The sequence below is a fragment of the Enoplosus armatus genome, chromosome 22 (assembly GCF_043641665.1).
Source record: "Enoplosus armatus isolate fEnoArm2 chromosome 22, fEnoArm2.hap1, whole genome shotgun sequence".
NCBI lineage: Eukaryota > Metazoa > Chordata > Actinopteri > Centrarchiformes > Enoplosidae > Enoplosus > Enoplosus armatus.
The window spans coordinates 2012778-2032500 of NC_092201.1; the positions used below are offsets into that span (position 1 = coordinate 2012778).

The 19723-nt window shown below is 41.1% G+C and overlaps 2 protein-coding genes across 2 annotated transcripts; one reads left to right on the top strand and one right to left on the bottom strand.

Annotated features, from left to right (window-relative positions):
- Positions 1–2447: 2447 nt before the first annotated feature.
- Positions 2448–5605, bottom strand: kics2 (KICSTOR subunit 2). Its single transcript, XM_070929156.1, has 3 exons — positions 5374–5605; positions 4553–4841; positions 2448–3659 (listed from the first exon to the last, which is right to left on the bottom strand). The coding sequence occupies exons 1-3, from the start codon at positions 5603–5605 to the stop codon at positions 2840–2842; spliced, it is 1341 nt and encodes a 446-aa protein (XP_070785257.1). The 3' UTR covers positions 2448–2839.
- A 4581-nt stretch (positions 5606–10186) lies between these two features.
- tmem19 (transmembrane protein 19) lies at positions 10187–17645 on the top strand. Its single transcript, XM_070929154.1, has 8 exons — positions 10187–10273; positions 11875–12022; positions 12840–12953; positions 14320–14457; positions 14533–14609; positions 14719–14896; positions 15598–15807; positions 16971–17645. Exons 2-8 carry the CDS (start codon positions 11893–11895, stop codon positions 17129–17131), a joined length of 1008 nt encoding a protein of 335 aa, XP_070785255.1. The 5' UTR covers positions 10187–10273; positions 11875–11892; the 3' UTR covers positions 17132–17645.
- The last annotated feature ends 2078 nt before the right edge of the window (positions 17646–19723 follow it).

Sequence of the window (19723 nt, forward strand, 5' to 3'; positions counted from 1 at the left end):
CTAAACTATAATATATGACATGAACTATGATATGATATGCCATGATATTTATGTGTTGTCAGGTTGGTGTGTACTCTCTTGGTGTGTAGGAGTTTACTTTCTCCATGTATTGAAGCATTTATCAAAGGTTAGCTAAAAGAACTGATGATAAAGAGACACAGGAACGAGCGTAGGCAGAGCATCCTGTCCTGTATATGAGACCACAGTCAGAGAGACGTGGGGAGTGTAGTTCAGCTCCAGTAAAATGTAGTTTCAGTGACGTGAATGTTGGCTGTACTGTCATGAAGATAGGCCTGCGCTAGCTGAGGAGCCTGACACCAAAAGGCTGCTGTTTTTCTTAAGAAACTATCCCGATCGGCTGCTGTATCTGTAACGAGAGACTCGATGTTGAAAGGAAGAGGACGCGGCAGAGTGAAGGCGACGATGGTTCAACAACGTCTGTGTGACTTATAATTTATTTTTTTATTTTTCACTCGGTTCCGCTGCTAAGCTCACTTAACACCTCAAACCACGAAACGCCTCTTGAGGTCGTCGGTGACACCAAACTCACATTATTTAACCAACTATTTAATGAATGTTTCCAGTATTTAAACGACTGTTCAGCCATCTCTTGAATGTTCTGCGAGCTGCCGCGGCGACTCGCTAAACTCTTAAACAGCCTTCTTGTGTTCTCAGAGGGGGGGGGGACCCACGCCCAGACCGGAGCTTCGAACAGGGTGTGATGGTTGAGTGGTGGAGGGAGCTTGGACAGAACATTTTCTGGGATGGAGGGTGGGTGTATGATTTTGTTCTTGTTTGTGTGTGTGTGTGTGTGTGTGTGCAAGAAGAGTGTGTGTCCTGCTTGCCTGCCCTTGTTCTGCTCCCTTGTAAGTGCAGAAGCACTAGAATAGTGATAGATGATAGATAATTCATGCCTGCCTTGAGTTCCAGAACACGCAAGTGCAAGTTTGGGAAAACGGTGCGAGTGCAAAAAGCATGCCACTTTCTATGTGTGTGTGTGTGTGTGTGTGTGTCAGAATAATAGTTTACCTGCTTGTGAAGTCACTGAAGTCACTAGTTAACCTTAAATTCACAATAAGCTAACAGGGTGGGGCTCTGTGTGTAAACGCCCAAAAAGAAACAAACAAACACTTGAACAGCACACTGAATGTGGCCTCCACCGGGCTGGTAACTGATGTGAGTGTGATTAAAGTGAGACATGACGTGCTGAGATGGGCTGTGGATGCACATCTGTATGTGTGTGTGTGTGTGTGAGTGTGAGTGTGTGTGTAAGTGAAAGTGCCTTTTTTTTATTCCTTGTCTTTTTTGGGGAGTTGTGAATCCACTCACGCATGTCCTGAACGAAGAGCAGCAGCACTCTGAATGAAATAATCATAAAGTGTTTAGTAGATTACTGAATTATGAATTCTAGCATTAACCCATTGTGACATTGCACTTTGATGTATAGGATCGTGTACTTGGCATGTAGCATCATAACATGTTGGTGCATTTTAACTCAAAGGGAGGTTTCTTTGAATGTGTTTCATAATAAAGGAAATGGTTTTTGTCCGTTAGTGTTGCTGTATTTGAAAACTGAGCTTCCTAAAGATGAGCTCATATAGCCAAATGGATTGTATCAATGTGTTGTATTTATATTATAAATAAATCGGAATAAATTAGCATTCAAGTCATTAATTGATCGAACCTTTTCTTTTAAATGAAGTGTCGCTAAATGTTTTGTTTTGAACACTCAATAAACCTCCAGGTGTGTTCTGTAAATCACTCGTTTCAGCTTCTTCTGTCTTTTAGAACCCCCCGAACGAACCCTTTCACTTTCAAAAGTTTTCTTCAAACATGTTTGAAAAGTGTGGAGGAAGTATGTGAAGTTTTGATTGTTAAAGGCCCCTGAAGAACAGTATTACATTGTTTTTCACAGAAGGCTGGATATGTAGTTACTAGGGTTGTTACAAATGTCAGTGGGATTTTGAATGAGGTTTTCTTACTTCTGGGACCGAACCCGGAAGTCCTGGTTTCACTTCAGCTCTCTGAAGAATAGCGGAAAAATGTAAGTACAGAAAACTCTACACTGCTATAAATCAGAGAAAAGCAACAAATCTGCATATGGTTGTTTTATTTTTGCTTGATGAATGATTTCAAGGATTTAACTGATTGTAAAAGACTAAAAGCTTTAAAACAACAATATAACGTCACCAATCTGACAATAATATATCGACCATTTAAAAGACATATATATATATATATAAATACATCACAAACACCTTTGTTTGTTTCAAATTGTGACCAAGATATAATGAATTTAAATAAATATACTTATCAGCGCTCTCTGGTGGACAGATTATGTAATGCATCACAGTTTATAATTCAGTATACAACAGTTTCTTGTTGCTTATCGGCCGATAAATAAATCACGACAGTTATTGATAAGAAAGTGAGGCAGGATGTGCAATCATCTCAAAGCTTTATTTAAATTGAATCAAGCACAGTAAATATAAGCTAATAAAAATAAACATGTTAAAACAGTAATTGATGCAAAATAATTAAAATCCTTAATACATTTTAAATAAACAAAAGGCTTTAAGCTCTAGCAGCGCACAGTTTGTCGTACTGTCGTGGTCTAAGAACCAGAGAGTAAAATAAATTCACAGAATTGGTGCATCTCTTTGGTCTGGAACGTTTTTGGCAAAATGAGATTCATAGAAACATAAAGGACTTCTGGTTGGACCACAAAAACAAGGTACAACACTTAAGCATCTTAGTTATCTGTGAGATTGACGTTCATCATCATCAGTTCTCTGTTTGCCTGTTTGAGCGCACAGTTTGTGGGCTGTTGACTTGCAGCTCAGCCCTTTGACCCAGGTTTGAGGGTGCTGAAGGGTTTGGAGTTTCGTAGTGAGCCTGAGATCTCCTGCAGGAAGGTGGCGATGTGCAGATCCTTCTCTGACTTCCTGCCATCAAAGATAACCACCAGGGTGTAGTGTGGCTCGGGCCGCGTCAGGTAGTAGGTGCTCTGGACTTTATCGTCGTAGAAGTGCACCACCTTGTCCAGAGTGTTGAGCTCAGCGGCGCGGTCTCCCATCATCATGATGACGTTTGGCCAGTGTGTGAGCGGCCGCTCTCCCGACGGCAGGGACACCACGGCGGGGAACTGCTCCACGCCCTTCGGCGCTTCTCGGTACGAGTGCGGGTGGTGGTAGCCGTGGCCCTGGAAGCTTTCTGAGCCGCGGTTGTCGAACACCAGAGACACGTTGCTGGCGTCGTGTTTGCGGATGAAGGAGCAGATCTTGCCGTGGTAGTCCGGCGCGGTGCGTGCGGTCAGGGCTCTCATGTCTGCCGGGGCCGTCTGCCGGCTCAGGGCTTCGTGGAAGTAGAAGCTGAACTTGGCGAGGAGCACCGCCTGGAAGCGCTGCAGCCACAAGTACAGGTGCGGAGGCTGCACGGCCTTCTGGGACTGACCTCCAAACAGATGCTTGCGGGTCTCTTTCTGCCGCTGGAAAAGCTGACCCCAGGCGGTGAGCTTGGAGTTGGCCTCGTGCAGGCTGAGCAGAGCGGGCAGGAAACTCCACTCTGACACCTGGGCCTGGCAGCGCAGTAACTGGGTCACCACGTCCACCTCCGTCTGGAAGCCCTCCTCCACGCGGCCCAGGATGGGGTGGTGGAACCTGAAGGAGCGACGAAGAGGAGGTTAGTAGTTGAACAAGAAAAAACAAATGCAAAGACAGCAGCTGACCTAATTTGTAGTGACCTGAAAGCAGCTGTCTCTTTGTTCAGCTGAGAATACATTTAAGTTTGGAGTTCAGCGACACACACACACACACACACACACACACACACACACACACTCTGTGTTTGGTTTTTCTCCAGGTCTGCGATGAGAACATCACCTTCACCCTCCAGTGCACGGTCAAATTAGTGATGTGTGGTGTGTCGTACTGCTCAACCCTGCAGTCTGTGTTCCTGCCACAGTCGCAGGACACTTTTTCGCTGACACGTCTCGGGGGGGGGGGGAGAGTGGAATCCTGCTGGATCAAGCAGAAAGTTTTCCTCCTCCAACCCCAATATGTCATTCTCTCCTTTTCTTTCTTTCTTTATCTCACTGATTTCCTTGTGTTTTTTACAATCCAGGCCAAACCGGGACACATTCAATCTGAAAACCGTTTTGCTGCAGTTTCAGGGTTGAACGACACGTTTCCTCGAAGCGGTCTGAAACGGGCTTTGAGGTACACTTTCTCTTGTTTGGTGGGTGTGTCAGAGGCGTTACCCAATCAGCTGCAACATGCCGAAAAGAACGCAAAATATGACCTTCTAAAATTAATAAAAAAAGCAGATTGTGTGCGCTGAATGCATCAGGTTTTATAAACGGATCATATGTTTTCTTAATCTGTAAAATAACTCGAGACTTGATGTTAAATAAATGTAGTGAAGTAAAAAGTATGATATTTCCCCCTGAAATAGTAGCAGAATATGAGATACTCAACTAAAATACCTCAACATTGCACTTAAGTACAGTACTTGAGTAAGTGTACTTTGTTAGTACAGGACTACAGATACACACTTGGTGCTGTATTTGTGCAGGACGGCCTCCAGCGTGGTGACCAGCTCCTCTGAGTTGATGCTCTTCTGGCTGCCCAGTGAGTGCATCTTCTCGTACAGGTCGGCCATCTCCATGCGGGCCTGGGTGAAGTGGCAGAGCTGCTCCGACAGGTGCGACAGCAGGTCCTCCAGGTAGGAGGCAGAGCCCGGCTGGCTGTGACGCCCCATCGTCACCACCTTCTTGAGCTCGTTGTACAGGGAGGTGTAGATGGTGCGGATGGAGTCTTTGCGGCTGAAGAAGGACTGGCCGCCTGCAGAGAGAGAGAGGAAAAGCAAAATGTGCATCACCAGGAGATGAAAATGGTTGATTTCTTTGAGCATTCATGTGCTACAGCGCCACCTGGTGTTGGAGATATGTACCTGTCCCAGTGCCTTAATCTGAGGTGATAAAAGGGTTCAATTTTCATTATTTGCATAATAACAACTATTTTCACATTACCTGGTGGACCATAAGATGATGTTAGAGACATATTTCAGGAGGAAAGCCTTCCTGTTTTTATTCTATGGGCTAAAATAAAAATAAATATCTTGGTAACAATATGTCATTTCTGTTCATCAATATTTTAAAAAGACAAACACTATTTGTAAAGCATTAGTAAACCATCAATAAAGCCATTAGTCACAATTTATAGAGCCTTTACAAAAGGTGGCTAATCATAAAGAGTCAGAAGCTTAATTTCTAGGATGAAAGAATCGGGTTTTGCTTCCATTATTGCCTTTTTCTTCATCGGCTTCAGGCTTTGACGAACACTTCTTTCTTCCCGTTTAGTATATTAACGTTACCCATTTTCTGTCCGAGGAATGTCATGTTGTGGTACGCCTTCTCCGCCGCGGCCAGGTGAGCCAGGGCGGCCAGCAGAGCGGCCCAGATGGCCCCGGCGCTCTTGCTGTTGTCCTTCTCCTTCTCCACGTAGTCCTTAGCCCGGTCGAAAGAAAACATGCCGAGCTGCGTGAAGAAGCTCTCCAGGATGGCCCGCTCCCGGGGAACGGGCCGCAGCTCCTCCACCTCCGTCATTGGGTCCGAGATACTCCCGCAGACTGACCGGCTGCCTGTCAGAGCGAGCTAACGGTTAGCTAGCCGTGTTAGCAAAGTGACAGTCTAACGTCCAGGTAGGAACAGATCATTCTTCCAACCAAAATACAAACAATTCATCGACTTTAAACAGCTTGACATTATTTCAAAACGCAGTCTTTATAACGATGTTGGTAAATGCCTTAAATATGTACTTAAAATGACAATAATTAAAATAATTTGCCTGTATTCAACTACCTGGCTAACCGCCCGACGCCATATTGGCTGTATTGGATATAAACACTACGGCAAGGCAAGAGTGCCAAAATAAATACGTTTGGCAGTTAGCTAGACTGAATATGTGGATATCATTGTATTTGGTGTATATCTGTAAATGTTAAACACATTTGAAACACAGTTAGAGTTTATTTTACACATACTTCTAGACTGTACATTCAAGGCTGGTGTTAATTTGGAAATTTCTGACCAAATGTATAAAAATCAGCATTTCGCGGTTTGAAAATCGCTCAACATCCCTGAACGTTGCATGGGCTGGCTGAAACTTATCTTTGTCAGGAAATTTATATAAAAAATAACATTAAAGCCCTCTCTGTTTTTTTTTAAAGAGAGAGAGGGTTCCAGCTGAATTTGTAGTTACACTGTAATAGACATGAATATCCAGAGGAGTCAGATTGGTGCTGGTGGGAATGAACACTGTCACATGATGATTGAAGTCTTTTTGAGAGAGTCATTTCTCAGATCTTACTTTATAAAACTAATTCTGTGGAAACCCAAATCAGCCAATGACCATGCAATGATGACAGCTTGTTTACAGCAGTTTGTTTCAGAATCAGAATCAGAATCAGAAATACTTTATTGATCCCCGGGGAGAAATTGTACAGTACCGGTGCTCCCATTCAAGAGTAGAAAGTAGCAAAAATTTAGAGCTAAAAGTATGTACAAAATATAAAAATAGGAAATATAAAATAAAAAATATACACATTTACAATATTTAAGTGAAAAATAAAGTAAAAAATATATATACACAATAACAATGTATATGTATATATATATGTATTGCACTGAAAATGTAAAGAACAAATAATAATGAGGTAGTCGGAGCAGGTCCAGAATCAGTGTCTTTCTTCCGAGTGTCTGACACTCAGAGGGAGGAGTTGAACAGTCTGATGGCCACAGGCAGGAATGATTTCCTGTGTCGCTCTGTTGTGCATTTGGGAGGAATGAGTCTCCCACTGAAGCTGCTCTTGTGTTTGACCAGTACGTCATGGAGAGGACGTGAGACATTGACATTGTGAGACAAGATGCCCCGCAGCTTGGACAGCATCCTCCTCTCTGACACCCCCACAACGTCACTGGCCTTGCGGATCAGTTTATTGAGTCTGTTGGAGTCCGCCACCCTCAGCCTGCTGCCCCAGCATGCAACAGCATAGAGGATAGCATTGGCCACCACAGACTCACAGAACATCCACACTAGCAGCATGGCTTCATGGATGGTGGTCTGGCAGTCAGTCAGGCGGTCCATCGGTTTTTGATGAATCGATCCATTGTTAAGTCTTGACTTTAGGCCTGTTTTGTCTGACCGAAAGCCCAAAATGCAAAGATATTAAATTTGCAATGTAATATTCAAAGTAAAGCTGTGACATTTTTGTTTTTTATTGAAAAATCTTTACAGCTACCGGATGGATTGTCATGACATTTGATTCAGACATTCAACACTCTCTCAGGAGGAATTGTAAGAACTCTGGTGATCCCCTGATGTTTCATCTAGCGCCACCCTCAGGTCAAAATATGATTTGACAATGATTATTCAGGTAGCATTTTACAACTACATTTCCCATGAGTCTTTGACATATGCATGCTGTCACTCTCTCCCTCTCGCTCTCTCTCGCTCGCTCTCTCTCTCTCTCTCTCTCCAGGGGTGGATCTCTGCTCCCCTTTAAAGTGTCATCTGCCTCAAAGTGAGCACAAATCACATTTACTCTCATTCTCCTCCACTCCTCCCTGCTTGGTAGGTGACATCATCTCTCTCCCTTGAGTGTGTATGTATGTGTGTTCTTGGTTTGCAGTAATTTTAGTAAACGTCAATGATCTTCAGGCTGTAATGTTTTGGTGGTTTTGTTGTTATCCTAGCTTCAAGTGCCTTTGAGCAAAGTGTTAGCCAAAAGCTTTCACATCATCTATAGTCTGATTGTGACTTCAGTGTGTGAAGTGAGAAAAGAAATATGTTAGCATGGTTGTATTTTAAAGCCTCATTTTAGGTATTTAAATTGGCTCTATGTTCAGTTGGTGGACAAGTTTAACAAGGTAAATACCTGAAAATAAAAATAAGATGTAAACTCTGATATGATGTTGACAGAATGTCATTAAAGACCAACATTAATTTGTAAAATACATTTTCTGCAAGAAAATATATAATAAATGCTCAATTTGTTATTTTTATTTTTATTTTTTTTACCATATATATATATAATTAGAGTTTGACATAATGCTGAAAATCTGCAAATGGTTTGGTGTTTTTCAGATGAATACAAGCCTGTTTTAGCACCAGGAAACATTAATAACTTGTATTAATATTAAGTCGCTGTGTATTGCAAAAAAAAACCCAGTCAATCAATGACAATGAAGTCAGGTTTGAATTGTGTGTCTAGAATTTAAATGGTGGTTTTGATCACACATGTGGTTTTTTTTAAAACATTAGTGGACAAAGAACCATTGATTATGCCTTTAAATCTTTTTTATTATTATTATGTGCCCAATAAAAAAAAGATGATTCCAATAAAACATCTTATCTTGTCACACTGAGGGTTTAAAGCTAAAGAGTTATGACAAAGTTATAGAACTGTGCAAAAGAATCATAAATCACCTTACGATAGTATTAACACAGTATATATACTCTGTATCAGCTTGTTTCATGGCATATATATAAATATATTTACACAGAGTGAAGTATTCAAGCCCAAGATGCTTTATTGCCTCGACGATCCCTGAAATTCAAGTCTTGCACTTCTTTTATACATGTTCCCTTGTGTCAGCCTGAAATATTCTGAGCTGTGTACACACTATAAATTGGTACATTGTGGGAAAGCAATCTGATGAATGACTGTATAGAATTTGCCTGAAAATCAGTATAAACCAGCCTATTACTCTAAGAAAATCCAAGCATTCTTCTGAGAAAATCTGTAGAAACAAGAGCCAACCAAATCTGTCAACCTCATGGTGAGAGGAAAAGTCAGTGGGCTTCATCCTCTGGGGACCATGACTGTCTGTACAACAATTCATGGCAATCCAATAGTTGTGGAGATTTTTCAATAAAAACAAAATGTCAACCTCAAGGTGTCGCTAGAGGACATGTTTATCATCTGAGTATCAACATTGTTGTGTACTCCTTCACAGAGAACAACAGCTGTTATCTTGATTTCATGTCAGTTACTTTCAGAGGAAAACGTATTGAAACTTCTCAAATCTTTCTTTACTGTCCATCTGTATTCTCAGTATGGTGCACAATAAACAATTTGTGTGTAACTGATCAATAACATGTCTCATTTCCTGCCCCCCTTTCATGTTTGACACACACAAAAAGTGCACTGTGATACAGGCGATAAGATCACTTTTAGATGATCTGATGAGATGGTTCCTCTCAAGGATTTTTGATAGTCAAAGAACAGAGCCTGTGTTCGTGTGCAACTGTGGACACTTTGAGACAGAGCTCTGTTTGTGCTCTTATGCGTTTAGGAAGTTGTTTCCCATGTGATCACAGATTACAGCCAGCATCTTGTGCACAGCTTTTAACCAAATCACCATCAGCAGTAGTGCGTGTCTCTGCTGTAACTCTCATATCACCCTGTGTCTTTTAGGACCAAGCAGTACATACATTATTACATATTTAAACAATGCATATGTAGCTGTAAATTTAACAAATGTTTCCTGCAGTGTTCATAACAACCCAAAATAAAAGTATTGGAAACAGCAACAATCTGGCTCTTAGATCCCTACCAGTAGTGGGGCTTTAAGTGTCAAGTTTGTTTTGTGAGTAAAGATGAACCTGCATATAAGGACAAAACTCCAGGAAGTGTGTTTGATTTGGTTTATTTCTTTCACTTTGGACAGAGCCAGGCAAGTTGTCCCCCCAGCTTCTAGTCAAAACCTCCAATATCATGAAGACACTTCTGTAATCAATTACGTCCTAATACCTTATTTTCCTAAAGAGAGACAAATGTTCATTTCTCAGAATGGGGAAGAACACCTCCCTCTTCGCAACTCCCATCGAAACGCGATTATTGTTCCAGAATATGTGCAGAGTGACGCCTCTTATTTCCAGCTCGCCTGCGCTTTAAATCCCGGTTACTGTGCCTTTAAGAAGTGTCAACGGTTTGTTTGCGGAAGTCGGTCCGTTAATCAAATGTCTCGGTTGTGCCTTCCCCTCCGGTGTCTGTGCATGAAACACCGAGCCTCGGCTGAGGAGTGATTCGGTTTTATTAGCTAGCTCCTTAGTAAATGTAACTGTTTGAGAAAAACAACCTCGTTCAGCCCACTTTTACTTTACATTCGTCTTAACTGGAAAAAGGGTTAACTAATTTAGCTAGCTAGCTAACCAAGTTGTAGAAGTAGGTTAAAGGGAGTTGTAACTCATGATGGATCCGGATTCGACTGGTGAGTTCAGTTACAAAAGCATGTGTATGTGAATATTGGCTTGAATTGTATCAAGTTACCCCTGTTAAAATGTTAAGTATAGTTGAAGATGTTTAGCACATTTGCTACCGTTATCGCTAGCTAAACGCACGTACAGGCTGTGGTGTTTTATCATTGGTATTATTGATTTTTCAGTATAATTAATCCATTTGATGTTCATCTTCTTTAAGGGAGACTCATCCTTCATCTGTCGTCCTCCTTGAATGCACCAGTAACTTAAAGCATGTAGCCTCGTGTTTTACAGATGGTTTGGAGGTGTAACTTATTGATGATAGCAGAATATGATGGCGCAGTGCCAGTGGTTCTTTCCTGTTCATCTGTGGAAGAATGAACCAATGACAAAGCCCCTCAGCGGTATCACGTGATAGTACATATACAGCTACAACATTACGTATTCCTTCTGTTTTCATTGGTACTCTCGACATCATTGAAAATGAGGTCTGCAGTTTTTATCAGCAGCAGAATGAAAACACAAACAACAAATTCATTCTGTAGGAAGACTTTTTTTTTTTTTTAAACATCCAGACTTTCTTTATTTTACAATCCCCCCATTAGAGGTACAGGAAGAATACGGATGATGATGCACACAGCTCACTGATTGTTTGTCAGATATTGCTGTGGGCGGGCCATCCATCATTTTAGCTTCCCTTCTACATGAACCCTTTCTAAGGCACTTTCAACATAAGTGATGGGGAACCAAATACACAGTCCTCCTTTTGTTCAAAAACAAATTACAAAGTTTTTCTGCTAATATGAAGCTTTAACATCCAGAGTTGGACAAATCAAGCGAACGTCTTCACAGTTACAGTCTCTTTAGTATAAAAGTCCTTCTTTGTGTTTCCGCAAAGTGTTTCCCTGTTGAGCTGCAGTGAAAGGATCGTAGCGCCACTATGTTGACCAGCCAGTCTCAAGCTGTGTCTGCTGTTTCCTGCCGAGCGTGTCACGTACGGTGGCCTTTTTTACATCTTGTTCTCTGAAAACAGCTGCAATCGGCGGCCGAAAACCACACTAAAAGTTGTAGGACAAATAAACAATGAGCTGAAACGCCTCTCTCACCCCTTTCACATTGTCATTTGATACCTTGTAGAAATATTGATTATGATTGCTTTAAAATTGGGGGCTGACACGGAACAAGAAAGTATGATAAAAGTTTGGGTCAACTGGGAGCCACTGTCTGATTAAAAAAAAACGTTGTATTCTATTCGTGTTGTTGAGGTGTTTAAGGGAAATTCTTGTATTTGTTAACCTGGGTGTTATTCTATATTTTTGTCTATTATTTTCAGTCATGATAACATTTTACTGACTATGCTATTTGTAGAGATTTGGGAAACGTGGACAAGGAGCGTTCCAACAAACTTAAGTTTAACAGAAATCATCTTAAACACTTGATTCTGAGTCCAGTAAACACAGACAGCTGTGCAGCATGTTGGATCCACTTCTTGTCAACTTGCAGGCTAACAAGCTGCCGTTGTGGCCCAAATATCAACACTAAAGCTTCATCATGACAAATATCAGAATTTCTCTTTATTGTAACACACACACTGATGTCTCCTGTCCTGCAGCTAGGGCTGTTGGTCACCATGGACTTTGAGAACGAGGTGCTGATGAAGGAATACGTCAAGATGATGACTGATATGATTGTGCTGTGTGCCACTTTGGCACTTTCCCTCTTCTTCTGGATCCTCTCCATCACCATCAGCACATATTATGGTGAGCTGCATTTCTAGAAAACGTTTACCAAGAAATTACTGTTCCATAGTTCATCATGTAACATCTCTCCATGTCCAGTTCATGGTCTAATTAGTGTATAATATGCTGACGCAAATATGTCCTTCATTTAAACAGAAGGTTGTCATATAGTTTTACATATAGACTGAAGCTCTCTCACCAGAGCAAACCAGATTAACTGTTTCAGAAATCTTTATATTTAGTCTTATGTAAGAAGACAGTTTGAGAAGTTTACTGCAATTGTTAAATGTCAGATGGAAGGAAGTGTCTCAGAACGGCTTCAGTGCTTCTTGCCAAGTCTGTTCTCTGTTGATGCCCCCTCATTTAGGCTACATATATCACCTTTATTTAATCAGGTAATATCATTGAGATAGAGAGTCCAGAGAGAAAGGGAAGACATGACTCAACAGATGATGAAAGTTTATGTTATATAATTTGATGTAGTGGAGATGATGGTGGAGAGCATTGTCTTACACGTTGGTTCTAAAATCTTCTATAGGTGTGAAACTGGTTTGAGATCTGATGACTGTAAAGGCCGAAGCATTTTATTCGCATACTCGTGTAATAATGTAGTAATGACTGCTGAGTCCTCATGGGTCGGAACATCTACATGTTGGTGGGCGTCAGACCCTGGATGATCCCATCGCAGATGGTCTCTAGTTCCCGTTCTTCCTCATATTCATGCCACCTTCAAATGATCCTCTCAATCTCAAAATGTGTGAAACTACATGAGGTCTGAGGTTGTTTTTGTGTGTGTGTGTGTGTGTGTGTGTGTGTGTGTGTGTGTGTGTGTGTGCAGGGACACTGCAGCCTGTGTCACCGTGGCGATGGTTGTTCTCCATCTTGGTTCCCCTCATGCTGACGGTCAGAGCGCAGAACAGACGCAGCCTGGACCGCTCAGGAGCTCTGGGAGGTGAGTGTTGTTATTGAGGATGGATGGAGTGACTTGTAGTGAAGCAGGTGAGTTGTTGAAAGCTTCCCTGTGAGACGCTGCCTGTTACACTGAAGGTTTTGTCAAGAAGGAGGAAAATCTGCTCACAAGATGTTTTTGAAAATGAACATATGACCATTTAAAATTTGAAAACATTTGAAAAGATTTTATTGGCGGTTTGTGAAGGCCGTGGCACAAACCCAGAGCCCTCAGAGTCAAAAGTCAACTGTGAACTGTGAACACATTTTGGAAAGATATGGGATTTGCTTGACCTTTTTAAAATCAAGACGATGTCTTTTTACGATTGACTACGGTTCAATAAAGATTTATATTCAACTGGATTTTGGAGCGTAAAGCAGCCGTGATCCCATCCGTGTCCCTCATCAGCCACCACGGAATGACTTCATCTTTTTTTTTAAACCTCTAGTGTTCCCTGAATCTTTTCAGGCTTCTGAGAAGACATAAATCTCTGAAAACGGCTCCCAGCTCTAAGAAAAGCGGTCTCTGAATAACGTGACTCTTCTCACGCGGATGCCGTCACGTTTTGGTGCTTTCGAGTGTTTACAGGGATTCGGCACAGTTGGGTTTTCCAGTAGGAGGTTAAACTGTTCCTTGCGGTTGCGAGGGAGGTAACAGGTGGTTGCTAGGGTGATTTGTGTTTGTAGCCGTGAGTCTGCTGCAAACTTTACCTGACCTTCACTTCAGTCTATATAACTGGTTTAATTTTAGCAGCTGATGTAATGAATCATCAGGTGACTGGAGAGGTTTGATGTGACATGCAGACGATTTTTGCAGCTTTGTGGGTCACATTTTCTTACTAAAGATGTTTTTCAGAAAACAAGAAGACCTTTAGATGATTTTAACCTCACGATCAAGTCCATTCAAGTGTTATTTGATGACGCTGGGAATGTGACTTCACCCTTTTGTTTACACCTCTGGGTGACATCCGACCCTGAGAAAAGTCATCGAGGACAGAATGCATCTTTGTGGCCAAAAACAGCCCACATTAATCGATTTGATATCTATAAAAACTCAAATATTTGTAAAAAGGATTATGGAAAAGGGTGTCACATGGCTGCGGCCACCGAGGCTCCGACTTAAAAGAAGCGTGGGAACATGAGATCATTGTAGCTTGGATTTATTAAAACGCTGAAGGATGCCATTGTGCTTTGCTGAAATTTAATAGATATGAAGAAATGGAAGTTATTCATGCTTTTCAACAAGAAACTAAAATCCAAAAGACAGAATGTCAAAGTGAAACTGATGTAGAATAACTCCAGTCTTGTGCTGGAATACGTCCTGTGAGTTTATTCTTTTACATTTAAATACATTAAATGTGTTCTCTCAGCCCTCTTGGTAGGATTTGTGTTGATGATGGCCAACTACAGCTTCTTCTTCTCTCTGCTGGCCTTCTTCATCACCTCCTCCAGGCTGACCCGCTGGGGGGGAGCACAGAAGAGGCAGATAGACGCCGAGTACAAAGAAGGTGAGAGACGTGAAGGTGTGCTTTTGTTTTACACTGATCTAAATCTAAATGCACTCACTTTTGTGTTTGTGTTAGGGGGCCAGAGGAACTGGGTTCAGGTCTTCTGTAATGGAGGAGTTCCCACAGAGCTGGCGCTGCTTTATATGATCGAGGTAAACACACATGGCTCATGGGAGACTGGAGACTGACTGCAGATCAGTAAAGCCGAGTTTAAGGTTTAAAATCTCTTTTAAACTCTTTAAAATGGCGGCTGTGTTTCAGGTGGGTCCAGGTGAGATCCCCATTGATTTCAGTAAACAGTACTCCGCCTCCTGGATGTGCCTCTCTCTACTGGGCGCGCTCGCTTGCAGCAACGGGGACACCTGGGCGTCGGAGGTGGGGCCTGTCCTCAGCCAATCACAGCCTAGACTCATCACCACCTGGAAGGAGGTCCCAGCAGGTGAGAAACATTCTGCCCTCCTCGTTGCTCCGTCCTCCAGGTCAGGTTGCATTGTGGGTAATGTAGGCTTAGATGATCAGTTTTGATTCTTTTTTTTTTTCTTTAACTCCCCATCATGAGTCCAACTGTTAAAGGAGTGTAATGCTAAATCAGTGTGAGTACTCTGAACTCAATCAACTCAAAATCTGCAGAAATAAGTAACAGTTTAAAAGAAAAACACCTGATGTGTTGATGTATTGATATATTGATATATTGATGTATTGATGTGTTGATGTATTGCAGCGTCTGACCGTCACAGAATGTGACTGATAGATAGAAATAACACAAATGGCAAATGAAAATATGTTTATTACTGAAAGAACAGAGCAGACATAAAGGAGAGCAGTAAAAACAGTTATATATTTTAAATAAAATCTATAGCCTTTTTTGTGAGAGACGTGTGTGTGTGTGTGTGTGTGTGTGTGTGTGTGTGTGTGTGTGTGTGTGTGAGAACGCTTGTACGTATTACTGAAGAATAACAGGATTAATGACATAAAGAATTCACATAGTTTCTTTGTATTGATGATCCATCATTTGAGTAAACTGTATATTCTGGAAATGTTTAGAATTCATGTTTTCTCTGAATTTGACCTTTGATGGACTGAAGTTCTGTTGTACGCTTTGTTTATTTGGGTCTACTTTCATTCTCTTTCACCCTCCAGGAACAAACGGAGGAGTCACTCCCGTCGGATTGGTCGCCAGCTTCCTCGGCGGGCTGGCGGTGGGCGTGGCTTACTTTGTGACACAGCTTCTATTGGTTAGCGACCTGCACCTGGCGGACCCCCAGTGGCCAATCGTACTGTATGGCGGCGTGGCCGGCCTGCTGGGATCCATGCTGGACTCTTTCCTGGGAGCTCACATGCAATACTCAGGTAGGAACAGTCCACAGTGAGAGCTGAAAGCAAACCAGTGTACTTTATTAATGTATACTAGCTGTAACTAATTATTGTGATTATGAATCTGCAGATTATTGATTGACAGAAAATTAATCTGCAGTTATTTATTAACCGAAAATGCCAAATGATGATGATGGTTCCCGCTTCTAAAATGTAAAAATGTGCTGCTTTTCTTTTAAACTTCATATCTTTGGGTTTTAGACTCTGGGTAACTGTGATGACATTGTTCAGTGTTTTCTGACATTTCATAGATCAAGCGATTAAAAAAACCTGCTGATGAATTGATGAATATTAAACTAATTATGGCTAAGTATGGTTAGTTCAAGCCTCAATACGGTCACATTAGTGTTGTGTTTTATGTGGGTATGTAAGTACGTATGTATGTGAGTATGAATGTATGTACGTGTGTAAGCATGTACGTATGTGGATATGTATGTGACATACGTACGTATGTATGTATGTAAGTGTGTATGTATCTATGTGTTTATGTATGTATGTACATATGTGAGTATGAAAGTATGTATGTAGGCATGTTTGTATGCGAGTATGTATTTTTGTATGAGTATGTGTCTAAGTATGTATATATGTGAGTACATATGTATGTAAATGTGTATGTATTTATGAGTATGTATGTATGTATGTACGTACGTACATGTGTAAGTATTTGTGTATATATGTATGCGAGTGTGTGTGTGTATGTGGGTATGTATGTAACTGCGTGTGTAACTGCGTGTGTATGTATATACATATGTGAGTATGTGTGTAAATGTCAGAATCAGAATCAGAAATACTTTATTGATCCCCGGGGGGGAAATTGTACAGTACCGGTGCTCCCATTCAAGAGTAGAAGTAGCATAATTTAGAGCTAAAAGTATGTACAAAATATAAGAAATAGAAAAAATTAATTAATAAATAAATTAAAAAAAAAAATGTGTATGTATATGAGTATGTATATATGTGAGTATGTGTATAAGTATGTATATATGTGAGTATGAGTATGTATATATGTGAGTATGTGTATAAGTATGTATGTATGAGAGTATGTATGTCGGCATGTTTGTATGCATGTATATAATAAAAAACAGAGATTCAGTGTCCGTGTTACCAACCGGACGTGTCCGCTGTCTTTCTGTCTGTAGGCTTCGACTCGAGCATTGGGAAGGTGGTGGCTTACGAGTCAGCCACCACCCGGCGGATCTGTGGGAAACCCATCTTAGACAACAACGCGGTCAACCTGTTCTCCTCAGTCCTCATCGCCCTCTTCCTGCCCGGGCTGGCGTGGGGGATGTGGCCGCGATAGACGACCGGGCTACAACGTGGAGGACTGATCTGAGGCTGACTGATGAGTTCATCAGACAAAAAGACATTTGAGTAATCTGTCGGTACAACACACACACACACACACACACACTCATAATCACCAGTATTACGTGTTGGACACAATGTCTTTGGAAGACAAAAGAAGAAAATAAATGCTGACCGATGAAAGCGTCTTGCAGATTTTCGCTATACACACATAGTAAATGATTGTCCTGACAGAACAGACTGACTGAGGAGGCGCAGTACGAGCACAGCTGATCCAGATGAGGATGAGGCGGTACGAAGGTGTCACACTACAACACAATTTAAAACTCTGCTCAGCGTCTTTGTTCTGCATTTTTAATTTGAACTTGCTTTGTGCTCGTTTGATGTGACGTTTCAGTGTTTATGTTGATTTCTGGTCTCGTTACGACATTAATTTATATTCTCGTGCTTAAAATGAACCTGTGGCTCTTTAGTCTTCCCATAATTCATTTACATCTCTCAGCTCTTTACCTCCATATTATTTAAAATGTATACAAATCATTTTCTGGCTTTGACAGATGTGTTAATAAACTGGTCATATGATTAAATTAAAAGGTGCGTTTCGTTTGTCAAAGTGTTCAGATGAAGATTAAAGGTAGCTCTCTCTATATATATACTGTATATATCTGTACATAAGATTTAACTTTTAAATATGTCTCCTCTTCTGAAACAAAACCTACACCTTTGGTAGGACAGCAAACACTACTTCAACCCCAGATTAAGCCTCATCCCAAAATAACCCAAGGGTGCTGTGCTGACCTGACGGAGCCTGAGTGTAAATGTGTCGTATGTATCTCCTGAATGTGGTGCACTTGACCTTTGACCTGGTCTTGTTACAGCGTGTGGGGTGGAAACAGACTCCAGGGATAGCAGCAGCTTTCCAGAGGTATTACTGTTTTTATTTCAGAGTGTCTGAGAGAAAAGGCACTAAACCAAACCGGGAGAGTGACATTGACTTTGAATAAGAGAGAGAGAGAGAGAGAGATGCAGAGGAGTGGAGTCAGGTTTAAATTAACATATATAAAGTTTACACAACACCAGGCATACAAACACACTCAGCATTCAAACACACACACAGCTTATTATCTACACAGTTCCTGATTGATTAAATACAGCAGGCTGAAAACACCAGGGGCTGTTAAAGGAAAGTTTCCCCGCAATTGTTTGTCAAAGTATCTAAAGATGCAGGAACATCACGTCAACGTATTTCAGGAAATGTTCTGGCATCACATAGTGTTTAAAATGTAAATGTAGTGTTTAATTTGTCCTTTAACCTGAAACCACCCGACAACAAAATAATCAGCACAAACTCTTAAAGAAATCATAAATAAAAATCCTGCATACAGAGACAAGCTTTACAATGTTGGAAAGACATTTTAAAGCCCCATTCAGACTGGATTAACATGACGGGGGGAGGTGGAGTAAATACTCACTGTGCTCCTTATTTAACTCATCGTTCTGGACATTTTAACCGGCGGGAAATTACACGTGGACATTCAGCAGAGACCAAGACAAAAGAGAAGGACTAAAGCCTCCACAGGGGGGCCGCTGGAGAGAGAAAATCGCACTCCTGAACACAAAGACATGAAACACATGTTGATATCATTCAGTGTGACTTACACGTCCAGAGGATATCATTATCTCTGATGTCCATCGTAACTAAAAGTCCATAAATCTGCTTAGAAATCATAGAAAAAAGACGCTTCAGAACTTGCCTGAGAATCATCACATTTTTAAGTTTTCTTCAGTATCACAGTGATCCAGTGACAGCTGTCTGTACATCCATGGGTACACTGCAAACAGGAAGTGCTAACAGCTAATTCGGCATACTTTTAATGGCGCCACTGTGCCAAAATGTAAACAAATATAGGCTTAAAAACAGGGCTCATAAGAGAACAGCAGTACCCTTTTATAGGATCTTCTCCGCACGGGATTTAACTTAGAGGAGGACCAGTGAGTTTGCTGAAAAAGAGTAGGTAATTTCAGCTGTAATTATTACTGAGGTGGGGGTGACTAAATACCCACATGCGAGCTCCAGACGGGATTAAAATCACTGACCAGCACAGGTAATGTTAAAACCTCCCCTAGAGACATAAATCCAGTCTGAATGAGGCTTTAGAGTAAAGTTTGTACTCGTGATCTTCTGATTATCTTTGCATCAACTTAACTTCCTTACATTTCCCAGACTGCCTTCATCATTAACTACAACATAAACTAAAATTAAATATAAGCTTATACACAGTTTCATTTTGTAAACAATAATTGATTGTTGGTCATCATTTTAACTGCTTGGGGGTCTCATTTTTCTGAAGAAGACATTTTCTGAACAAAGATTCAGCACAACCTACATGACTACACAGAATACCTGAAGCTTTCTTAGTTACTTGAGCCACTACGACGGATCAACAGGGCCACTGTTAGGACAAAATATCGGAGATTTCTGGAATTTTCTTTCAAATAAAAATGGGAATGTTGTGAAAATAAAATTGCCTTCCAAAAAATGTCAGAGAGAAAAGGTTTAATTTGAAAATTAAGACGTAATTTTCAG